General features: G+C 49.6%; 1 protein-coding gene across 1 annotated transcript in view; it reads left to right on the forward strand.

The window, feature by feature from the left end:
- The first annotated feature begins 13,976 nt into the window (after positions 1-13,976).
- The window catches only part of LOC135826770 (sushi, von Willebrand factor type A, EGF and pentraxin domain-containing protein 1-like), a 32,350-nt gene continuing 21,921 nt past the window's right edge, over positions 13,977-24,405 (forward strand). The window contains exon 1 of the mRNA XM_065339376.1: positions 13,977-14,169. Coding sequence (XP_065195448.1) covers positions 14,149-14,169 — 21 coding nt within the window. The 5' untranslated portion in view covers positions 13,977-14,148. The remainder of the gene's footprint in view (positions 14,170-24,405) is intronic.

Genomic DNA, 24,405 nt, shown 5'->3' on the forward strand with positions numbered 1-24,405 from the left:
ACGCAGTTGTCCTGGTCTTATCTATGCCAAGCAGAAAGCAAACACTGCGAAACAGAGAGCCATCAAAGTTTTTGCCCTGATCGGTATGCAACCGATCAGGAGCACCAAAACGTGACACAAACTCATTAACAAACACCAAAGCAATAGTGGAGGGGTCGAAAGCGGAAAAGCTTCCACCCATTTAGTGAAATAGTCAACTACAACCAAAATATGGCGGTTCCCTTCCGCTGTCTCCGGCAAATTGGGGATCAAATCCATTGCTACTCGCTCAAAAGGATACCCCGTCCAGGAAGACTGCATTGGAGCGCCAGACCCTCTGCCAACGGGACGCTTCAACTGGCTACAGGAAGAACAAGTTGCAACCCAATCCAAGACATCTTTCTTCATGCCTACCCAGTGAAATTGTTGCGTCAGTTTCTTCTGCAGGCGTGTAGAACCCGTATGTCCCCCCCTGGTCATGATACTCTTGCAAAACCAATGAACGTAAATGCCGGGGAACAACAACTTGCAAGATAGACGGCTTACCGGGGCAAGGGTCCTCCCAACGACGGCACAACACCCCCTCATGATGAACCAGCATTTCATGATTTTTCCACAAAATACGTACCTCAGGACTGCTACCAATCATGTCCTGTGGGCAAGGCGGAGAGTCCATACCTAGCCAGGACACTACTTGGGCGAGATCTCGGTCCTTCTCCTGTTCCGTTTCCCATCTTGACCACGGCCAGTTGAAACGGCGGATGAGGGGTGTGGGGATGTTGCCAACGTCGTTGTTCACGGCCCCTACGAACAGCGTCGTCGAAGCGTCAGGGCGGCGTGACAATGCATCAGCGTTAGCGTGCGATCGACCTGCCCTGTACAATATGGTGAACTCAAATTCAGACAATAATTCCAGCCAGCGAGCCACAATCGCCGGTGGATTTTTGAAGTTAGCCAAGTGTTCTAGAGAACGATGATCAGTACGAATCACAAATTGTTTACCAAGCAGGTAGCAACGAAAATGTCGCACAGCCCATACCAAACCCAACAATTCCTTTTTCGTGGATGCGTACCGTGTTTCTGTATCGGCCAGAAGTCGACTAGCATACGCTATCGGCCGTTCCAGACCTTCCTGAACCTGAGGCAGTACTGCTCCTAACCCTAGTCCACTAGCATCTACGTCTACCAGAAATGGTGATGCATCTTGTCCAAACCTGGGGTAAGCTAGTACTGGGGCGGTTGTCAACACTGTCTTCAGATTCAGGAAAGCGGATTCACAGTCAGGAGTCCACAAAAACACTTGGCCAGTTTTCGTCAGGCTGTACAAGGGGCGGGCAATGGTGGCAAAATCTTGGGCAAACCGCCTATAATACCCACAGAATCCCAAGAAACCACGCACTTCACCAACTGCTTCAGGGGTAGGCCAGTTTCTGACTTTCTCGATCTTACCCGGATCGGTCCTAACCCCCTCCCGGGTAACAATGTGGCCCAGGAACTCAACACTGGTGCGGAACAAGAAACACTTACTGGGCTTCAACCGTAAATCTGCCTTCAAGAGGCGGTCAAAGACCAACTGCAATCGGAGCAAATGCTCCTCGAACGTGCTTCCAAATACAATGATGTCGTCAATGTAAATTAAACAAATCTGCCATTGAAGGCCACTTAACACTACGGACATCATGCGCTGAAAGGAACTAGGCCCATTACACACCCCGAATGGTAGTACATTGAACTCAAAGTGTCCATCTGGGGTCGCAAAGGCGGTCTTCTCCCTATCCCTTGGGGCCATAGGCATCTGATGATAACCCGAGCACAAATCCAGAGTTGAAAAATACGCAGCCCCTCCCAAGGAATCCAAGGTGTCATCGATTCTTGGGAGAGGATACGGATCCTTCACAGTCACACTATTTAAGCGGCGGTAATCCACACAAAAGCGAATACTCCCATCCTTCTTAGTGACTAATACCACGGGTGAAGCCCAGGGGCTGGTGGAGGGTTCAACTACCCCCTGATCTATCATTTTGTCCACCAGTTCCCTTGCCTCCTCTCTTTTAGCGTGCGGTAGGCGGCGCACCGGCTGGCGAATTGGAGCCGCTTGCTTGGTGTCAATTCGGTGTTCCAGTACCGTGGTCCTGCCTAACTCTTTACTACTCATAGCAAACACAGAGCGGTATTTGGAGATGAGGTCCTTAGCTTTCAGAATTTCCGTGTCACTGAGATCGGTGTCTTCAACATTCAATGTGTCCCAAAGTGGTTTGTCTGGCGGATGCTCTTCCTGTTATGTCTGGCCCTAAGGGCCCACACACAGCATTACTCAGGTTCGTACAGTTATTGTAATAATCAAGGAACAGAAAGACAAGGAAAAGAGAGCTCACATTCTCGGACCTAGTCCAGCACAGCAAGCATGCAAAACCAGCCACGAGCCCAGGCGCGCATGCGCGCCTTATCACATCACGTACACAGCAATCGCCCCCCAAGAATTTTTCCCGGGGTAAAATTATAACATAAGCAAAGAGGCACTCAAATTTGACGCCGACAGATATAGCTGTTGACACTACACGGCCAGATAATACAAAAGCAAAAAAGTTCAAAAACATTGCACACATATACTTATAACAGTTACTGCAGCTTCCAGAATAGTCCATGAGAGCTGAGCTATAGATCGAGGTAGGAATGACAGATAAAGTCAGCCAATATTGCATAGCGTTGGGGAATTAGATCAGATCGGAAAAGGAACCATGCAAATGTTTCAATGAATTAAACGAAAACAATCTTATGTGAAGACTGTTCGTCATGACCTACATGTAGAATATTCATCTGGCCCAGAAATGTCCACTTCCTACACTCAGGCCGCATCAGATCAAAGTAACAGGACAAGCAATACATACTCAAAGGCAATAGTACGGATACTTAGCAGTTCTCAATCAAGCGCTTGGGCGCGGAGACATGTCGGTCGGAGCGACGCAAGGGTGCCGGTGCAACAACACTGGGAGCCGTCTCGACTCCAACGGCGTCTGCTGCTGGTGCTAGCGTATCATCCGGCCTGACAGTGCTACTGTTGCTGCTAGCGTCCGGAAGTGGTAGAGGAGAATCTAGCACTGTCGGCGGGTCACTGGTCGGTGTAGGCAGCTGTGCGACCGCCTGGTCCGCAGAAGACGAAACGGGTACTTGGCCAAACTGCACCGCCCGCGGTCGTAGTTGGTCCCTATGGCGCTTCCAGACGACATCATCCACCTGTACTCCGAAACTGTGAGGGCTGTGGACATGCACTACAGTAGCTGGTACCCAAGTTGCTCCACGACCAAAGTTCAGGGCGAACACAGCGTCACCGGTGTTAAACTTTGGCGTAGTCCAGCTCTCCTGGTACACCTTGACCTGCCGATGACTCTCAGACTGCCGCAATGCACTGAGCCGGATTCTCGGTTGCCGGCCCATTAACAGCTCCGCCGGCGTCTTCCCACTGGTGGTCGGCGTTGTTCGATGCGCTAAGAGAAACCGGTCGAGCCTGACGTTGAGTGGTTCACCAGTATTCGACATTTCTTTCATCTTCTGCTTGAAGACGCCAACGTAGCGTTCGGCGAGGCCATTAGTTGCTGGATGACCTGGTGCCGTTGTTGTGTGTAGAATGCCATTGCCATCCAGGAACGCCTGGAATTCCGCACTCGTGAACTGACTGCCGTTATCTGTAACCAAGTGCTCAGGCAAACCAAACACAGAAAACAGATGGCGTAAAGCAGAAATCGTGGTCGCACTGGTTGCATGAGCCATGGGTATTACATCCAAGTACTTAGAGTAAGCATCTACCACCACCAAGAACATTTTTCCCAGAAATGGCCCGGCAAAATCAATGTGTATCCGTTTCCATGGACCCGTCGGCCATGACCAAACACCGGGTTTTGCCGGTGGGCATTTGGCATTCTCTTGGCATTGCAAACACGCATTGACTTTAGATTCTATATCCTGGTCAATATTGGGCCACCACAAGTAGCGCCGGGCCACTTGCTTCATTTTCACCATGCCAAAATGCTCTGCATGCAGATCTCGTAGCAAGAGCATTCGAAGTGAGTTAGGAATCACCACCCGGTTGTCCCATAACAAGATATCATTCTCCACAGACAATTCCATTCTCTTGCTAGCATATGCCTTGAGGTCTTCCTCAATTTCAGCAGGCCACCCATTAACCGTATAGCGAATTACTTTAGCCAATACAGAATCCTTTGCCGATTCTGCTCTCACCACAGCTGCTTTGATTATTGAGTCGTTCTCGATAAGCAAGACCTGTACCGTGACGGTCTCCTCCTCGCTCGGTGACACAGATTGCATTGGTTGTCGCGAGAGAAAATCCGCATGGACGTTTTCTTTCCCCGCGAGATACTGCATTTCGTAATCATATGCCGCCAGTTGCAATGCCCATTTCTTGATTCGATTAGAGGCGAGAGTGGGGACATCCTCGTGATTTCCCAGTAACTTCAAGAGTGGCCGATGATCAGTGACCACTATGAACTCTCTACCGAGTAGGTACTGGCGAAATTTGGTCACTCCGAACACCACAGCCAATGCTTCTCTTTCAATTTGAGCATAGCGTGACTCTGCTGGGGTCAGCTTACGCGACATGAATGCGATCGGTCGTAATTCGCCATTCTCCTGCTTCTGCAGTAGGACTGCGCCAAGGCCCACTCCCGAAGCATCCACTTGCAACACTGTTGGCCTTTGTAAATCATAGTGTGCCAGTAGGGCTTCTGAACACATAGCATCTTTCAATTTGCCAAAAGCTTGCTCGTGAGTGGTCTCCCAGTGCCATTTCCCACCCTTTTTCAAGAGGTCGTACAAAGGAGCTGCAATTTCTGCGAAATGAGGCACAAACTTCCGCACGAAATTTGCAGAACCGATGAAAGATTGCAATTCGGCAACATTCTGTGGTGGTTTGGCCATTTTCAGTGCCTGTATCCTGGCTGTTGAAGGGGAGACGCCCTGCCCACTGATCGTGTGACCTAAGTAAGAGAGTGCCTCAGCCATGTAACAGAATTTCTCCGGATTCAATTTGAAACCTTTCTCATCCAGTCGATGGAGTACCCGGTCCACGTTTTCCTCATGGATTTCATCATTTTCCCCGGTACACAGCACATCATCAATGTACCCGCCGCTGCCTGGTAGCGCAACCAAGGTTTCTTCCATTACCCTTTGGAAAATGGATACGGCACTGTGGAAACCAAACGGTAAGCGTTTGTACTGGTACAGGCCCTGAATTGTGTTGATGGTGGTGTATTTCCTGCTTTCCGGTGCTACCTCTAGCTGGTGGTATGCTTGGGACAAGTCGAGTTTGGTAAACTTCCCTCCCGGGCCCAACTTGTGCAACAATTCCTCGAGGGTGGGGAGTGGGTACTGTTCACATTCTGAATGCTTGTTAATAGTCCCACTGTAATCTGCGCAAATCCGTAATCCTCCTCCTGGTTTTTCTACTTGTACCGTTGGTGAGGCCCATTCGGAATGCGTCACTTTCTCAATCACCCCATCAGCCTCGAGTTTGTTCAACGCGTCGATGTACCGCTGTCGAATTGCTAGAGGTACTGGTCTTGCTCGTTTGTAGACCGGTTGTTCATCTGACACGTGCAGCTTTACTTGCACCCCTTGCACCGTACCCACAGTGGAGTTGTCAAACAGATTCGGGTATTTCTTAACGAAATCGGTAGTGGATTGCCCGCCAGTGCCCACTTTGAATATAGATTTCCATGGCAAAGTAAATCTGGACAAGACATCCCGGCCTAAGAGAGACGGACCATCACATTCAGTAACTCTGACCAGAACATTCTCCTCTACACCACCCAAAGCCATTTTCATTTCGATTTCACCCAGACATTTGATTGGATTTCCTGTGTATGTAGATAGGGTGATGCTGGACGGTACCAGCTCAGACACGGAGCCATTGCATTTCAGAAAATCATTTTTTCCTAGCAGTGTGACGGTGCTACCCGTATCAATTTCCAAGTGCACCTGGACCCCATTTAGCTCGACAGGCGTAGTGTACGGTGCTACAGCTCTGTCACTCATGGTGGCATTCACATTCAACATCGGTACAGAATCATTACAAGGAACAAGCTCACCGGGGTTTGATGTTGTCCCGACATGCTTGACGGACCTGGCCGCTTTCTTCTTTAGGCAGGCTCGTTCGATGTGTCCCAGTTTGCCGCAAGCACGACACTTCGCAGATTTGAAGTGGCACTCATCCGGTCGATGTCCCAGCTTGTCACAGCGGAAACAGGGCTTGTCAGATTTGAACGTGGCGTTGTCGGCGAGCCCCGGCTCTCCGCGTACTGCATGAACCTGCGTTGAAAACTTCTCAGACTCGCGGAAAGCTGTCTCATGAGCCGTGGCCATGTCGACAACCTGCTGAAATGTTGTCGTCTCCTCAGCCTTCGCCAGGATTTCCTTCGTCGTGCTGGTAGAACCGATCGCAGTGATGAACTGGTCACGCAAGGCCCTGTCGAGATAAGCTTCAAACTTGCAGTCCATGGCTGCCCGTTTCAATCGAGCCGCGAACATGATCGCAGACTCGCCCTCCTTCTGCAGGGTTTTCTGAAATTGATAGGTAGCAGCAACTACACTAATCTTGGGCTTGAAATAATCACAGAGGAGCTTCAGCAACTCTTCGAACTTCTTCTGCCCTGGTTTATCTGGGAGGCACAAATTCTTCAGTGTGGAATAAACCTGACCGGATAGTTGACTAATCAGCACGGCGCACTTTTTCTTGTCTGCCGCTGTCTGTACTGTCTCGGTTGCATCGTCTGCAACTTGGCCAATGTCATTAGCCAGAAAATGAAAATTGAGTCTCTCTGCATACTCGTCAAAATCCCCAGTTTCGAAAATTTCTAATCTGGAGTTGCGTCCTGCCATCTTCGTCGCCAATTGTTATGTCTGGCCCTAAGGGCCCACACACAGCATTACTCAGGTTCGTACAGTTATTGTAATAATCAAGGAACAGAAAGACAAGGAAAAGAGAGCTCACATTCTCGGACCTAGTCCAGCACAGCAAGCATGCAAAACCAGCCACGAGCCCAGGCGCGCATGCGCGCCTTATCACATCACGTACACAGCACTTCCCAACCCGACGAGCATGGCAATTGATCTTCCCAAACAGAAGATTCGTCACATACCTGTTCAATCTCACACACTTTGGCTATCTCCAGTTTTCGTGACAATTTCACTTCACGGTCTGAATTGTTAAGGACTCTCACTCCAAACTCCCCGGCAGGCAAGGAAACTAGTGAACACGCTATATTGATGTCATGCGAGTCTGACAGACCAGGGAGACCCTCCACTAATGCTACGTGTACTGGTTTTACTGCGTGACCGTATCGTTTAAGTTTGGCCGGAACGATCATCTCATGCTTGCTCGGGATCGTCACTTTAGATTTCAGTTTCAACACTCCATAATCCGAACCCACAGTACTGATTGAGGCGGGGGAGGTAGAGAAGAACATTCGCCCTTGTCCCGAAGAAATTGTGCAAGGAATGTGGGATAATACGTCCCGGCCAACAATACAATCACGTGGCAACCCCTTAACAATTCTTACCCGGTGCCAACAGGTTGCATCTCCGAGTTCCAACTGAACAATTGCTGATGCCACGGCTTCCAGTGGTTGTCCGTTGGCGCCAATCAACTTCGGGCCTTGGTCAGAGGTTTCCTTTTCCAGCTCCTTAGGTAGGCGGTCGGCAAAATCCTCTGACAACAACGTAGCGGCGGATCCTGTATCAATCAGAGCGTCCACTGGACATCCATTCACCGCTCCAGGCACCAACATGTCCGTACGCTCGCTCCCACATTCATCCAAACAAGACAGAACACAAGGATTAGGCAACTGATAATCGTTACAAACAGGTTCTTCTACCAGGACCTCTGGTGTCCGGACCCCCTCAACAACAGCAGAACACGTTTGAGCCCTCCAATTTTCCGAAACGGCAGAACCCATTGGAGCCCTCCAATTCTCGGAGGTACTAGATCCCTTAGTGGACCCCTTTGATCTACAAGTAATACGATGGGTTATTGCGCCTAACGCCCTGGTCTGCTCTGCTGTCAATCCCCGGGGGCGGATCCCGTGCTGAGGGCCTGGGGGTTTCTTTACTTGACCGACATCACTACCCCGTGTGCCGGTCACTGGAAGTTTCCCTGGCGGTTTCCCCTGTTTGAGGGTACATTTCTCCAAACCCGGTTACTTCCCCCCGGCCCCTCACGGTCATTTCTCCCAAATGGGGGAACAGAAGGCACGTTCGGTCTGACAGCTAACAATTTATCAAGTTTCTCTGTCATCAGTTTCATTTCCGATTCCATATCGGTCAGTCTACGCTGCACGGATGGCGGACAGGGGGACACAGGAGCACTGGCTGCGGCTACTAACTGCATGTTTAGAGCTTCATGTGATTCTTGATGGACAGCGGTCAAATCCGTACCGTCCCATACCCTCTCTAGATGCAAAGCATACTCCAGGGCCTCATCCACATTAAAGGTTGGGTTCTCTAATACCCGTAATCGCAAATTGGAGGGAGAAAGCCCATCAATGAATTGGTCCCTCAACAATTCCCCCTGATTGTCTGCAGTCATCGTGGGATAAGCTCGCACCACCAACCGTCTTAAATCATCACAATAACGGGCTAGTGGTTCCCCAGTCTGGCGGCGTCTGCTCTTAAATTGAGCTTTGAGCTGACGTCCATTACCAATGGGGGCAAATCGGCGACCCATTTCTTCAAGTAGCCGCGGCCAGTCCCTCCTATGTCCTAAGGGAAGGGTGGTTAAAATCGTTGAGCCGCCCCCCTTAGTCTGACCCCTAGAAACTGTGCCCGTACTGCCTCAGTCCACCCATTTATGTTTGCACATTCCTCGAAATACAGGTTATACTCTTCCCAATCACCCTCACCGTTAAAAGCCTCTGGCATGATGAGCGGCCGATTGGGTTGGACATCCCCTCCATACCCGCCGAAGTAGGCGGCAGGGTGCCCTGGGAGCACTGGCATCGGAGCCGGTTGAGCCGCGACACCTGGAAGAGGACCTGGAGGAGCGAGCACGGCAGCAAGAGGAGCGGCAGCAGCAGCAGCAAGAGCGGCAGCAGCAGCAGGAGCAGCAGCAGCAGCAGGAGCAGCAGCAGCAGGAGCAGCAGCAGCAGGAGCGGCAGCAGCAGCAGGAGCAGCAGGAGCAGCAGGAGCAGCAGCAGGAGCAGCAGCAGCAGCAGGAGCAGCAGCAGCACCAGGAGGAGCAGCAGCAGCAGCAGCACCAGCAGGAGCCGGAGCTCTTCCGGCGACGGGACCACCGGCAACAGCAGGTTGCGGGGCAGCCGCCGCGGCAGCCATTTGGGCACGGGTTCCTCTCTGTGCCATTCTAGAAGCAAAAGAGAACAAGAAGAATAGCAAAAGAAGAAGAAACGGACGGAGAGCCAACACCAAAGAACAGAAAACACTACCACTCGGTGGAACGAAACTGGCAACTGAGGACGATTTCCAGCTCGCTCCACCATGTTACCAGAACCCGATGCATTGCGTTACCGTACGAACATACAGCACAACAATCCCTTATCCAATACCAGGTACGATGCAATCGATTGTACCCGGCGGCACCCTCAGGGTCGTTGCGCCGCATGCGGCGGCGCGTACTCCCATACCGGGAATGCTGCACCATTCCACGAGTCGTACGTTCCGTCATAATCGCTCATCATAGGAATGCCATACCCAACAAAAATAAATAAAGAAATAGCCAAAAAAAAGGAAACAAGTCACCAAATATGAAAACGACAACCATTCACGCAGGCATGGGTACTCACCGACCTGGCTGAGGTTCATGACGGTCAATCCTGATCTTCGAACCTCAGCCAGTTTCCCTCGGTCCGACGGAAGTATTCGTCCAAGGACATGTCCGTCGTGGACCAGTCTTGAAGGTCCTCCAAGCCAGAGTCGACGGCCGAGGTGTCGACGGACCGAGGGGCCGGGGTGACCACCATTTCGCCACTGCCGTTGTTGTGTTGCTGTCGTCTTTGTTGTTTCTTTTTCGCCCGGAGTTTGAGCACACGCTCCCAGTTACGCCGTTGGCGAGATGGCGAGGCATGTTTCTTCTGTTTGGTTCGGGCGGCGGTGTCCCGAACCGCCCGGGACCGTGGCGACTTGTCGGCGTTCCGCCGTCTCTTGAAATTTTGAAATTTTCTAAGTGCCCGTCGGCCATCACAGTTACGATGCGGGGCGGCGGCGTTCCGTGCCGCCCGTAGTTGCACCGTCAGGGTGTGACGGGTCCCTACAGTACTGAGGACAACAGACACAAAGCACACAATAGTATCGGATCCTGTTCACTGCGCCAAATGTCGTAGTCCGGCGGCCCGGAGTTAGGCCCCGGAGCCGCGGCACCAAACATGACTAATCTACAACTATCCCATTACAGGCCGTGCAGTGGTGGCCGTAACTACAATTACATTATTAAACATACCGACACCACATACACTCGCACATCAGACATATTTAGACATGTTCGGGTCACACCACACCTAGACACACTCACTCGCCGCGCCATGCCCTCACATGTACAGCACCCGCATTCACATACTTACACACATATACACACACACACACACACACACACACACACACACACGCCTATACTTTCACATCGAGACTCACATCTTACGGTCAGACATAATATCAAACGATACTTATCAAAACGAGAGGGGAGAAAGTCGTGACTTGCCGTAAAGACGAAGTTGCGAGAGAGAGAGAGAGAGAGAGAGAGAGAGAGAGAGAGAAGGAAAGTCAACGCAATAGTATCTAGTTGCGGCCATGGAAGTCCATGGCCACGAGATTGCTGGTCCCGCATGCAATAGCGTATCACCGTAATAAATATGCGTACGAACTGTTGCATAAAGAGCGGGAGCCATGTGGGGAAATATAAAATAAAGACGATTATGAACCCGTTTACGGGAGATAGATAAATAATAAAACAACTAAATACGGCATACTTGTCCCGTAGAGGCCTAAAAGGCACGTGCCAATCGTATGGATACGACACATGCACAGGAGCAATTTTGCAGTGCGATGCGCAGCTTGGGAATGCACCTGTTGGCAATGGATTACATTCCCATTGGAATCAAGTTCCCATTCACGTGGGATTCACAGAAGCAGTTTGCAGTGTGATGCGCAATGCGACACGACCTGCGATGCTGCGTACGATGCAAACTCGCACAAAATATCATTCACAGAATCACGACAAGACGTCAGCGATGCAACAGCGCCTTGCTGACGTCCTTAAGTCAAAGCTCAATGAGAATGCGTTTGTTGGTTACAACTGGTACAAATGTACAAGCAATTTCTGAAAATGCTCCTGTGATTCATGCTAAGCAGTGCAGGAATGTCCCTCCTCCCCCATCTCTCCCTCTCTCCCCCCCCCCCCTCTCCACACCCTCAGGGAACTTGGCAAGGAAGGGTGGTCTTTGCGGTTCCCAACATCTATTTGCCGTTTCTGGTGTGCACTATGTCTTTTCAATGGGGATTTGTACATGTATGTACCATAAAAACAAGCCTAAAATGAACAACACATTTGCTGTTCCCGGAGTCCCCCACTGGGGAGGATGTGTTCCACAGCTACCCTGACAAGATATTCCGAGAAGCGATGCTGAGTGCAATGCATTGTGAAACTGAAAGAGCTGACCAAGCGCATCTAAAGTCTAAAATTCAATTGTAGTTCGCCAGTTGACTACTTTCAGACTCCATGTAGGTCCGAGTACATCTGGCTTAAAAGTTGACACTGTGACAACGACGCACGCACATCATGTAAGCAACTGCCACCTTAGGCCCTCTTCAGACTAGGTACAAAACAGCCTATAAGTCACATTTACATAGAAGTTTCCAAGACAACAACAAGAACCTGGCGGGAAGCCTAAAAAGCTGCCCGATCCTTTCAGGCAGGGTGCGAACCCCTGTACAAGGCAACTTTCCTGCATTTATCATACTTTCACCAGGCAGTCGTACAAACTTTGTACCCGGGTACGACTGTCCGCTGCTTTCATGCATCCCAGGCCCATTGGGCAATTGTGCAGGGTCAATTCCGGTCAAAGGTTGCATGTATATTGCACGACTTGTTTTGTAAAATGTATAGTCTGAATGCAAGCGTGGAAAATTGTAGCCTTTTAGGTTTTATGTGATTTTTGTACTGGATGTTCTATGTACATAGTCTGATGAGGGCCTGTACTGTAGCAGTACTTCCGAGTTCCCGTGTGGGAGTTCCCTCACTATGTGTGCAATAGCAGTCTCATCGGACCAGTTCAATGCGACATGGACACTGAGGAGGGCATTGAAGAAGTCAGAGACAGGAAGAATGGTTGATTTACAACTCAACTAGCAAGGCTGCACACCCACGAAGTTCCACTCACCATTGTGCCGTCCTTCTTGGACTGCAGAAATAACGCTACTTCTCAAGAACGCAGCCTGTGACAGAGAAAAAGGAAGGAGCATCGACATCGGCATTGGTCCGCTGCTATCACGGCGATTGCGGAGTTGCACAGTTCACTCTAACACCACTGAGGACGTTCAAGAACTCCCCATCCATACCATCATTGGAGTAAGAGGAAAGGTCAGATTGCCTAGTTCCACCCAGCATCGCTAGATGCCAGGATGTGCTGCCCCCCCCCCCACCCCTCACTTCTACTGCCTGCAAAGGGCAACACATGTGAGAGCGTTCACCAGTACAGTCGGAGGAGAACTTGGGAGAAGGCAAAAAAGGACAACACACAGGAATCCCTTATAAACAAGCAGTGGCAACTCTAGCACCCGCAATGTTGGACTTACATCCCAGCCATTACCGCCGGATTGCGGCTTCTTCTTCTTCGTCTCCAATCTTGGAAGCACTCCTTCCCGTAAGTTCAGTCCTGGGAGTACAGTCGGAGGAGGACGTGGGAAAAGGTGAAAAGGCAACACACATGATTCCCTTATAAGCAAGCAGTGGCAACTCTAGCACCAGCAATGTTGGACTTACATCCCAGCCATTGCCGCCAGATTCCCACGCTTCTTCTTTGTCGTTTTCCAGTTCCATCTTGCAAAAATTGTAATACTCCTTCCCGCAAGTAAGTAGTTCAGTCCTGGCCTGGGTGTATGCGCAGTACATAATTGACGATGGCGGAGAAGGAGCAGGTCAGGGAGCCTGTATGGCTCCCGAGAGCAGATATGATTGCGGCCAAATTCGGGACGATGCCGGACGCCAGTCAGTATGATTCAAGAAGTAGCGCGGACAGCCACGTACAGTCCATTCAGAAAAAGATGAACTTCTAGCTTTTGGCCATAAATGGGTCAAACTTTGAGTTTTTCTAGAATTTTTTTCTGCAATCCCCTATGGAATCCTCTTCCAATTATGTTTCTGAAGTCTATTTTGTCCAAAAAGCAAGCCATAACAAGAATAGGATATCGGCCAGGTTTTGCCCCAGAAGCATTGAATTGGAAAAAACCATCAAAATCCAGGCCGTTCGACCCTGCCTGCAACAGTGCATTGTGGGGTTCGAACCCCAGTTCAGGTACCCTTTTTGGACTCTTTTTCAAAGTTCAAATTTCGCAGCACTGCACTGTGTACAATGAAATCACGAAAAATCGCCAAATACGGGAGCTCGCCAGAGCCAGAGCCCATCTTTTTCTGAATGGACTGTAGATGGGGTCGCGGGGTCAATAATCCACGGGCACTACGTACACGTTACTCCAAAAAGGGCACTGCACCGCTCCACAGTTGCTGTTAGCGGTCGCCAGAGGCACTTGGTAGGCCGGTAATTGGGTAACGTGTCAACAAAGTGTCGACCAAGTGTCTTTAGCGGTACACTAATTTTGGTGTCACCAAACAAACTGAAATGAAAACATCGAGCACCAGTACTAGCAGTAGTACATGTATGGAAAGGCTTTAGTTAGTTCGTACGGTTGCCACTGAGTGCGCATGCTCACGACCACTAAACTGGTGTGAATCTTCTTCTTCGAGGGTAGTCAGTTGAGGCGAGTGTTGGAGTTGGAAGAGATTTTGCTCTCCTTCTAGACGTACCGCTGTAACTGGTATTGTGCTAGTAGGCACAGTCTGTGTTGCACTGTGTTGCTGATAGTCAAGAAGAGGCAGTGACCCGGTGATCATCCTATCGGAATACTCGCGGCCAGACAAGTTCTCTCGTCGGCGCAATGGCAATGGTAAATGTCCAGGTACGTACTCGTGCTGTACTGTATATAGTATTGAATTTGTCGTATCTGGTCGGACTCGGCCCGGGGTTAGGTCCGACGCCGCGGTCGACATGAGTACGAAACTTCCTAGACCATGCGGTGGTGGCCTCTTGGGAGAGAGTCTACCGACAGAATTGCCCTTACGCACGCACGCACGCACGCACGCATACCAAGACAGGCTGTCCCCCACACGTTCTGGCATGTACATTGTACCTGTCCTGGTCACTGCTGTCCCGAAGATTACCGTGAAGCGGTCCCATGTCACCTTGTACGATAGGCCGAAAGACATCGGGTAGATTGGCTGAGCATTGCATGATAGGCTGAAAGACATAGGGTAGATTGGCTGAGCATTGTACGATAGGCTGAAAGACATCAGGTAGATTGGCTGAGCATTGTACGATAGGCCGAAAGACATAGGGTAGATTGGCTGAGCATTGTACGATAGGCTGAAAGACATCGGGTAGATTGGCTGACCATTGTATGATAGGCTGAAAGACATCGGGTAGATTGGCTGACCATTGTATGATAGGCTGAAAGACATAGGGTAGATTGGCTGAGCATTGTACGCAGCACACTCTACAGGTTAACATCCAGTGAGAGTTCTGATATGATTTTGGACAGCTGTGAAGTTGAAAGCCTCTCTTCGGCCATTATAACTTTTTGGCTGTTTCCTTTTCATGTATATAAACTTCTCCTTCTTTTACCATGGTTGGTTATCACCCACATCTTCCCGTTTTGGCTGCCATCGGAAGCCATAAGATGTTGAATAAATAAATAAATATATACACGAACACACACTCACACCTGTGTAGTGTCATGGACGTGGAAATGCGGTCGCACGTCTAGCGGCCCCAGGGCGCCGGCCATGCAGCCTTTGGTATGCGGTACACACATGCATTTCGCATAGGATCAACATGTGTACTGCATGCAGCGTTCTGTACGCGCTGAGGGCGCCGGCCGCGGCCAATCGACTGGATTTCCATGTCCACGACAGTAGTATTGGTAGTAAAGAATGACCTCTTCCGTGTAATTCTTGCTGACAGGATTGTTGCTCGGAGTTAAAATTGTGTTTTCTTGTTACTTCTTGTTACATGTACTTCTTGCTCCTCCATTGCTTTGCTTTGCATCCTTTTGCTGTCTAAGTTCGGGTTCTTTCAAGTACTAGTAAAGGTTTTGAGTAGTATCAGGTAGTAGTGTAATTTCTTCAGAATTCCCAAACTCCATTGCAGCGTATTCCTTGCACTTGAAAACACCGCCATTCCGGCAACAGGCTCTCAGCTGCACCAAATAAATAACTTTGCCAATATTTCGCCCAATGAGTATTGTAATTCCCTAAATATTCGGAGCATATTTATTTGTGGCTATTTTCGGCCTGATCATATTTGGCCGAAGATTAGTTGCAGCCGAAATTTTGTTTTGCAAGGTTCAGTGTGACAGTGTATACAGGCAGCAGCAGTACAGGCCGGAAATGGGTTGCAGCCAAAATGTGTTTTAGCCCAGGGAGGCCAACATTTGAATGGGTCGAAAATTTGTCGACTGTCAGTAGTTTGAACAAAAGTTTAAGGATGGCAATAAACAGAACCAGCTGAAGCGTCATTTCACGAAGGGTTTTATTGACCACTTTCTCTAGAATTTGGTCGTGACATCTCTATAAAACCTTGGTGAAATGACGCTTCAGCTGATTCTGTTTATTGCCATCCTTGTATTAGTAGTAAGAACTCAGATGGTGAGCCAGGGAAAAAATTGTAACATGGAAAATGTGGACACAAGATGGCGCTTGCCTTTCTCTCTTTGGAATTAGCACTAATATCCATGAACCTTCCAAGTTGGAAGGCCTTTGGTTAGCGCTATCGAGCGGTGCTCAAGCTGACGTTCATGCCTTGGAATGTCTCAGTACTGTAAACCGCCCAATATTCGCGTCGCTAAATTGTCGCGATTTCTTAGAACCAGCGAGTTTACGATGGCAAAATTTCGCGAAGCACCGGGGCCACCTACATACACCCACTGTTGAAGTTCAGGGCTCACAGCAACCATGCCAAAACCTCGATTACGTGGGAGGACATCTTGGATCTGATCACCATAGAAACGAACTCGCGTGACCGCTAAGCGCAGGCGTAGAACGCAGTCGCGCAAGGAGATTTTGACTTGCTTGGGCTTAGTTGCTGTGACAAGGACTGAGTCGTGAATGGTGAAGGAGATGGCCGAAGACTGTCTCACTATCTCTATTTCATTTCGGTAGTTCTTGTTTCCTTCCAAGTGGATTATTTTGCGAGCAGTGTTGGCCTTGTCGGCCGAAGGCTTCATTCAGACTGTCCGCACACGGAGTCCTGCGAAAAGTAGCCCCGAGCAGAATCCTGCAGTCGTTGACGAAAGAGTTCAACATCTACAACCGGGCAGCTACGCCGCTGATGCACAGGCGCGGGTGACGGGAGAGGGAAAGGACTAGCATTCCTTGACGGCATGGAGCAATGACTCACGTCGTGTTCTAGTTTTAGTTTCTCCGCCGTGAAGTCCTGTTGTGTAAACGTAAATATACGGCTGGTCTGTGAAGAGCCGTGTAGCGCAGTGGTGACGATGTGGAGTTGTGAATCATCTGATTTGCAACTCCATTTCGTTGCAAGAGAACAAGTCCAATGGCTTCGCCGTTGTGCTGGCCATGTATTTCTTCGGTCTGCCATAACCATGATAACTCCTGGAGGACACAGCGATGAAACGCCAGGCGAGTAGCAAAAACATTTCAAAAAATTGCTTTGCTGCTAGTGTTGTTTTCGCATTCACAACGAGTGCAGCGCGCGCGGTTCTTCCTCGCGGCTGCACTGCAGATAGGGTTGCCTTTGAAATGTTCGTTTGTACCCGTCTCTGGCCCGATTGTGATGGCCAATAGCTTAAAATGTTCAGTAGGAAAATTAGAAGAACTTCTCCGAGAGACTTTTCAATTTTAGTACAATAATCCAAATCAGAATTACGCCTGCACCAACTGATACTTTGGCTCCATATGTACGCCAAACCGTATCGATTAAAACAAAAAATTCTCAGACAAATCCTTACAATGGGTATTGAGAGTATGTTCCTAGAGTTTCAGAGGCCTAGGCAAAAGCATTGGTACAAATGAACATTTTGAATGCACCCCACTTTCAAGTTTTCAGAGATATCTGCCTGATCGGATGTACACGATTCTGGCATGCTGGCTGGCTCGTGTGACAGCGGCCTGTCCAAAATGGCGCCCACGCTTTTGTGTGATGCTGTGAGCCCTGAAGTTTGATTTCACGCTGGATAATATTCGCGTTACGCTTTTCTCGCGAAAATAGCGAAAATTAATCCGCCGCGAATATTAGCCAGTTCACAGTACTCCTTGTCAGTTTGTGTATGTCTGACTGTTCAAAATCTCATTTGGTTGGTGGACTCGATCGCATAACTTGTGCCCACATTTTCCAAATGTTACAATTAAATTATTAGTAGTAGTAGTAGTCGTTTTTTAATTATTTTACTGGGGGGGGGGGGTCCCAACAGGCGACTGCCTTTTTACTGGCAACCGCCTAGGTGAAGTTTAACCATGTTTATGAAGGCGTGCAAGAGACTGGGCCTGTCGACAGTCAGCTGGAAGAGAGTTCCTTCTGCCTGCCGCCAGAAAAGAATTAGAAAGCACGCCATTCTGCGCATGGAGTCAGTGCATGGAGTCAGTGCATGGAGTCAGTGCATGGGATCAGTGCATGGTGTCAGTGCATGGGGTCAGTGCGGTGCAGGCCAGCAGATCTTGCAAAAAAGGGGGTGGGCGTTTGCAGCGGACTTTACGGTATACGCGGTGACTGTCACTGTGTACACTTAGTTATGGCAAGTGAAAATGAAGTTGAGAAACTGATGACTATAGCCGGTATATTACTGTTAGGTACCTTCGCCTGTCATTCTCACCTCTGCTGCTTGTCGAAGTTAACATTGCTATAGCCACCAACCTTATAGGCAATATGGCAGCGAATATGCACTGTAATATTGTGTATGAACTACAGCACAAATACAGCGTACCAGCTAAGGTTCAAACCCTGCTCAAACCATGCATACCAAATAAGGCACTATCGGGTGAAACACGTAAAAGGACTGTGTTATGATCAGGGAGTAGTGGTATTTTACTACTCAGTGGTTATGAATCCATTTAGGGTCAGTTCACATCGCCAGTAATCTTGCAACCTCTCCCGCTATCCCGGCGCAATGTGATTATGATTGTAAACCAGTGCAATGAGTACTAAAGTCCGTTGGTAAATCATCGCCAGCAAAGTTAGGCAGTGGTCAACTCTGGCCCACATCGTACGTGACTGGTCCAGGAGCAGATTGCTAGAGTTGACCACTGCAAGGTGGTTTGTAGACCGTGCACACCAGTGATCGCCGGTGCTGCCACCCTGACAGTGTGAGATTTTATGGCACTAAATTGTCTTAAATTATAGCTAAAGATGAGGACAGTTCGCCATTCTTGTGGTCACTTCAAGGTGCAAATTAACCCTTTTCCACTTTTCGTACTAATGATGTCTGTAGACATCATGTGACCTGTATGGCAAACGCCTAATGACATCTATTCGTCATGAGGTTTGTGCAGTATATCGCAGGGCATAGATCAGTATACAAATTTTCGTAACTCCGTCAAAATAGGTCCCTCGCGACAATCGACACACCGTTGGAAAGGTCTCAGCGCGGAAGGGATTAATTCAGCATACCAACCAGTCTTTATAGTATGATCTGTGTGACTGGTGTAGAACTTGTGAGACAAATACAATTGAAAAAATATAAATTACGAAGGGCACAAGAGAGAGAGAGGGAGGGGGGGGGGGGGATCTGTGTTGCAACTCCGAGTTTCACATGCAGTCCATTCGTAAAAAAAGAAGATGAGCACTGGCTCTGGCGAGCTCCCACATTTGGTGATTTGCCATGATGTTTGTAGTGCCGCGAAATATGAAACTCGTAAAGGTCCCAAAAAGGTAGCTCAACTGGGGTTCGAACCACACACTGTACTGTTGCTAGTGGAGTGAAACGGCCTGGCTTTTCATGTTTTTTTCCCCAATTCGGTGCTATTGGGGCAAAACCTGGCCAAAATCCTATATTATCATCTTTTAACAATGAAGTGTAGTACCAAGAGTAGATAAACAAGAGTGTGCAACTCCGGATCTCTTCTGCACAATCTGCACATACCCCCGCCCTCGGCCGAATTTTTTCTTGACGTCATTTTTTTCAGAAGAACGCGCATTTTGCCCCAGAGCAGTGTGAGAGCACGCGCTGGGCCCCGACTTTGTAATGTAAAGCCCGGCCAAGTGCACGAGGCAACACTTTCCAAAAGACTCGCAGCGCGTGCATCGTCGAAAAGATCATGTCAACAAAAAATTCCGCCGCGGACCAACCCATCCCGGAGTTGCACACTCTTGTTTATCTACTCTTGGTAGTACCGATCACAGGGCAACCTGATGAACGTGACTACGTGAAATTCTTAGTTGAAACACAGTTCCCCCCTTCTATCTCTCCCGCTCTGCAAACACACACGCACGCACGCACACACACACACACACACACACATGCACACTCTCTTTCTCTCTCTCTCTCTCTCTCTCTCTCTCTCTCTCTCTCTCTCTCTCTCTCCCTCTCTCCCTTTTGTCGAAGGCTGTGCCCTATATATTGTCCTATTGAGCACTCTTCGAGCAGCGGAGCAGGCTACTGTAAACTGACAAATTTTAGCAATAATTATATTTACTTCCTCCAACTTATTAAAATGTGCAGCTCAGTTTCAAGTTGTAGTGTAATAGGTGTATGTATGCTACGACCTGAATACTCACTATTTGTATTTCCCGCTCGTTCCCCTTGGCAATGAGCACTCACATAGAAGAGCGCATGCTCCAGTTCTGTTGTAGTCTAGTCTTGAGTTGTCGTTGTCCTGTTCTCCTTGTCTACACTCTTCTCGAATACTTCTAATTATCCAATCATATAAAACCCCTGTGTTCCGGTGTGAGGGGGCATCATTAGCCGGGAGCAGCTAACACTGGTGGCAGCGGAAAACGTCCACCACTACATCGCTGGCGGAGTATGTACGCCTTCGGAGATCCGGCGCCGACTATGAAGAACCACGAAGGCCCACGCAAGTGAAACCATATCCTCATCCACTCTCTTCGTCAATATTTTCCTTTCTGCATTGTGTTTCTTTCTGCTCGTCGTTTTCTTGTTGCATGCATTGTTTACCATGGTTTACAGTCCATAGGTCAAGCATTGGCGCCAACCTGTCTGGCCAAACATTTTCGTAACATTTTCTGTGTCCGTGTTTTGTGCATGATTGCATACTGACTGCTGTCTAGTGTCTGTTGTTAGGATATCTGCTAGCTGGGTAGTAGAGTCTAGCTACACTGTGTCCGTAGAGTAGTTGCCTATTTGGAATTGTCTCTGCCAAATTTAGTTGTTTGCCGCTACGCACGATAGGTTACGTAATAGATTGAGATCGATATAGTCGATCGAGTCCACGGGAAATTTTTGCAGATAATATTTTTTTTTCGAAAATTCAAAAATACAAAAACAATTTTTTTTTTCACAATGGGCCGTTCAGCGAAATCCAAGAGACAAGAAAAGCTAGAGCGTAGCTTCGCTGAAGCTGGCTGTGACATGAGCATTGCTGAAGAGCGCGAGAGTTCGCCGGTACAAGGGTTGTCCCATCGTTTTCGTTTGCCGGACACAGACACACCACATGCACGTCCACTGCCGAAGCCAGTCTTGCTTCCTGAGACATTCGGAAATCAGCCAGGCCAAGATTTCACCACGTACATGAGGCATTTCGTCCACACATGCGAGTTGAGTGGGTACGACGACGAACAAAAGCTACGGCTACTACCTGCTCGCCTTGTTGGTACAGCTCATGAGATGTTCACCGAAATTCTAACTCACACGCCTGACATAAACTTTTCAGACGCAGTCGAGGCTCTGCATGTCCGTCTTGAGCCGCCCCAGCAAGCATTGATGCACGAGGCCAGTCTTCGCCAGCGAGTGAAGCTGGCGAGTGAAACTCAGCACGGGTATGCCACGGAACTTCGTCGGCTCGCTCGTCGAGCCTACCCAGGACAACAAGGTGCACTGCTTGATTCAATGCTTTTGCAACTTTTTATTGATGGCCAGGCATCGAAGGATTTGCGCTTGGCGTTGGCGTCACCTCGGCCCACTGATTTGGATGCGGCGGTCCAAAAGGCCATCGAGGTAGGTGCTATTTATGCTCGCGAGCAGGCCCGCACCGTACCTCACCAGTATGCACAGCCCGTATTTGCTGCTGCTCCGGAAGTGAAGCCCCGTCGCACTGCTCATGGTCGTGACCCCTACGCAGCAGTCGGTCCACTGAAGTCGGAATCTGAGCGAGACCAGTTGGCTTCGCTTTTGTCGAGTTTTGATTCGCGTCTCTCTGCTTTGGAGGCGAAAATGGAGAGCGTGAGTCTGTATCGCCCCACCCGACCCCAGCAAGACCATGTACGTTTTGTTGCTCGTGGTGCTGGTGCTGGTGCGCCTAGTCGTGGTCGTGGCCAGAGTTTTGCGAGGCCTGTCCGTGGAGTGTGCCATGGATGTGGTGAAGAGGGCCACTTCATTGCATCTTGCCCGCACGCAAAAAACTAGGTTGGACTGGTGACACGGGGCCGCCGTCAGTCGTCCGAGTGGAGCCCCTCGAGGAGGTATGTGGTGCGATCTCACCCATTATTGTGCACGTTGATGTTTGTCTTTCGTCTTCGTCTTCGTCTCCTGTTGTTGCTCTTGTTGATTCTGGTTCAAGTGTGTCGTTAGTGCATTCTCAATTGTTGCCTAATTTGACAGAGCGACCTCCTCTAGAGTCTGCTCCGCGGTTGTGTGCAGTCAATGGCGCACAACTTCCTGTCGTTGGATCCATGGATCTGTGTATGTCGCTAGGAAATCTGTCTTTCCAGCACACGGTTGTTGTGTCTCCTGGTATTCACTGTGACATGATTCTTGGTTCCGATTTTTTGTTGCAGCATGGTGGTGTATTAGATATTGCTCGTGGTGTTGTGATGTTTGGCGATGTGTCTGTTCCGTTGCATGTTTCTGGTTCCGGGTGTCCTCCGTCACGTACGCCCTATGGCTATGATCGTATTGTTCCGCGTAATACTTCCCCCTCATGTAATAGTACTCATACTCCTCATTCTGATTCTGATGCATGCTCCGACGATGTACCTGTTTCGTCGTATTCTTCTCGTGTTGCCCTTGACGATTCATTGTCTGCACGGGTTGTTGAACCCATGGCTCAACCTGGCGTTGTCCCGGCGTGTGCGCCCGAAAGTGTGGCCGACCCTGTGGTATACTCATCTCGTGTGGTGTTTGAGATGGAGTTGTCGGTACCTGCAGGACATGTTGTCTTGGTGCCTTGTGCAGCTGTTGATGTGTGCACGGTTGCGATGGATTGCGTGGCAGATCCATTGGAGTCCTTTATGGCGAAGCATCCAGATGTGGCAGTGACTCCTAGTCTTGTAACTGTTGGCCCTAACCAAACACGTGTGGTTGTGGCTGTTGAAAATCATGCAAATCATCCTATACTCATTCATAAAAATACCAATGTTGCCGAACTTCATCAAATTCCTACAGATTGTGAACATATTGACGACACTGAAGCTATGGTTTCCTCAGTTTCACCCGACCCGATCCCGCTAACTGAGCAACGCAAGAAAGTCATCGATGAATATATCAACGCACAAAATCATCTCTCCACAGAACAGTCTCGCACGCTCACTGAACTACTTCATGATAACCACGATTTATTTATCTTGCATGATGATGACTATGGCTACTGTGACATATTCCCTCATAAAATTAACACAGGACAAAATAACCCTATAAAACAACCTACCCGGCGGATTCCATATCACCGCCGGAAGGCTCTGCAAGATCTACTGAATACGCTGTTAAAGCAAGGCATAATACAAGAATCGATTAGTCCGTGGGCATCACCCATAGTATTGGTGCCAAAGAAGGATGGCTCTCTTCGACTCTGTATCGACTACAGGAAGTTGAACTCTGTCGCCGAACCTGACGCCTACCCGATTCCCCGGGCGGATGACATGCTTGATTCCCTGTCTGGCTGTCGGTATTTCACGTCCCTTGACTTCGCGTCAGGGTACTGGCAAATAGCAATGGAAGGAAGCGACAAGGCTAAGACGGCATTTACCACGCCACTGGGCTTGTTTGAGTTTAATGTTCTGCCGATGGGCTGCAGGAATGGCCCAGCGACATTTCAGCGCGTAATGGAAGCAGTCCTGAGTGGCTTATGTAACACACCGGTCCAGCCATTCTGCCGTGTGTTCTTTGATGATGTCCTGAATGCCAGCGAAACGCTGTCTGGCCAACTCCAGATTCTGCTGCCCGTGTTCGCGCGAGTTCGGTCCGCTGGACTGCGGTTCAATCTGAAGAAATGCTCCTTCTTCCAGGAGGAGGTCACTTTCTTAGGACACCGCGTGTCAGCGGAGGGCATCTCCCCGAATGAAGCCAAACTCGTCGCGGTCAGGAACTGGAAGACTCCGAAATCTGTCACAGCTGTCCGCGAGTTCCTTGGCTTCGCTGGATATTATCGCCGCTTCATCCGTGGGTTCGCCCAGCGTGCTGCTCCGCTGACTGCTCTGACAGGCAAGAATGCTCGCTTTGCATGGTCGAAAGCTTGCGAAGCGGCGTTCCAGGCTCTGAAGCGTTCGCTTGCCAGTGCGCCGGTGATGGCGTACCCCCAGTTTGAAGCTTCAGCAGGTGCATTCATTCTGGACACCGATGCGAGCAATGTGTCGATTGGTGCAGTCCTCAGTCAGATCCAGGATGGAACTGAGCGACCAATTGGGTACGGCAGCCGTGTACTGACGAAAGCTGAGCGCAACTACGATGCTAGCGATCGTGAGGCCCTTGCTCTGGTCTATTTTGCGGAGTATTTCAGGCACTACTTGTTGGCACGACCATTTGTTGCCAGGACGGACAATACTGCGTTGACTGCACTCCGGAACCTGAAGGAACCCCGCGGACGGAAAGCACGTTGGCTTGACTGTTTATCCGAATATGAATTCCGAGTCGTCCACCGTCCAGGTCGCCAACATCTGAATGCCGATGCTATGTCCCGCGTGGTGACCGATGTGCCGTCTCCTCCGCCGAGTCCGCCGCCTCTTGCCCGTGATGTTCCGTTGTCAGCTGCTGATGAAATGCCACTTGCTGCTGATGTTCCTCCGGCTGCCG

Source organism: Sycon ciliatum, chromosome 10 (genome assembly GCF_964019385.1).
Source record: "Sycon ciliatum chromosome 10, ocSycCili1.1, whole genome shotgun sequence".
Classification (NCBI taxonomy): Eukaryota; Metazoa; Porifera; class Calcarea; order Leucosolenida; family Sycettidae; genus Sycon; species Sycon ciliatum.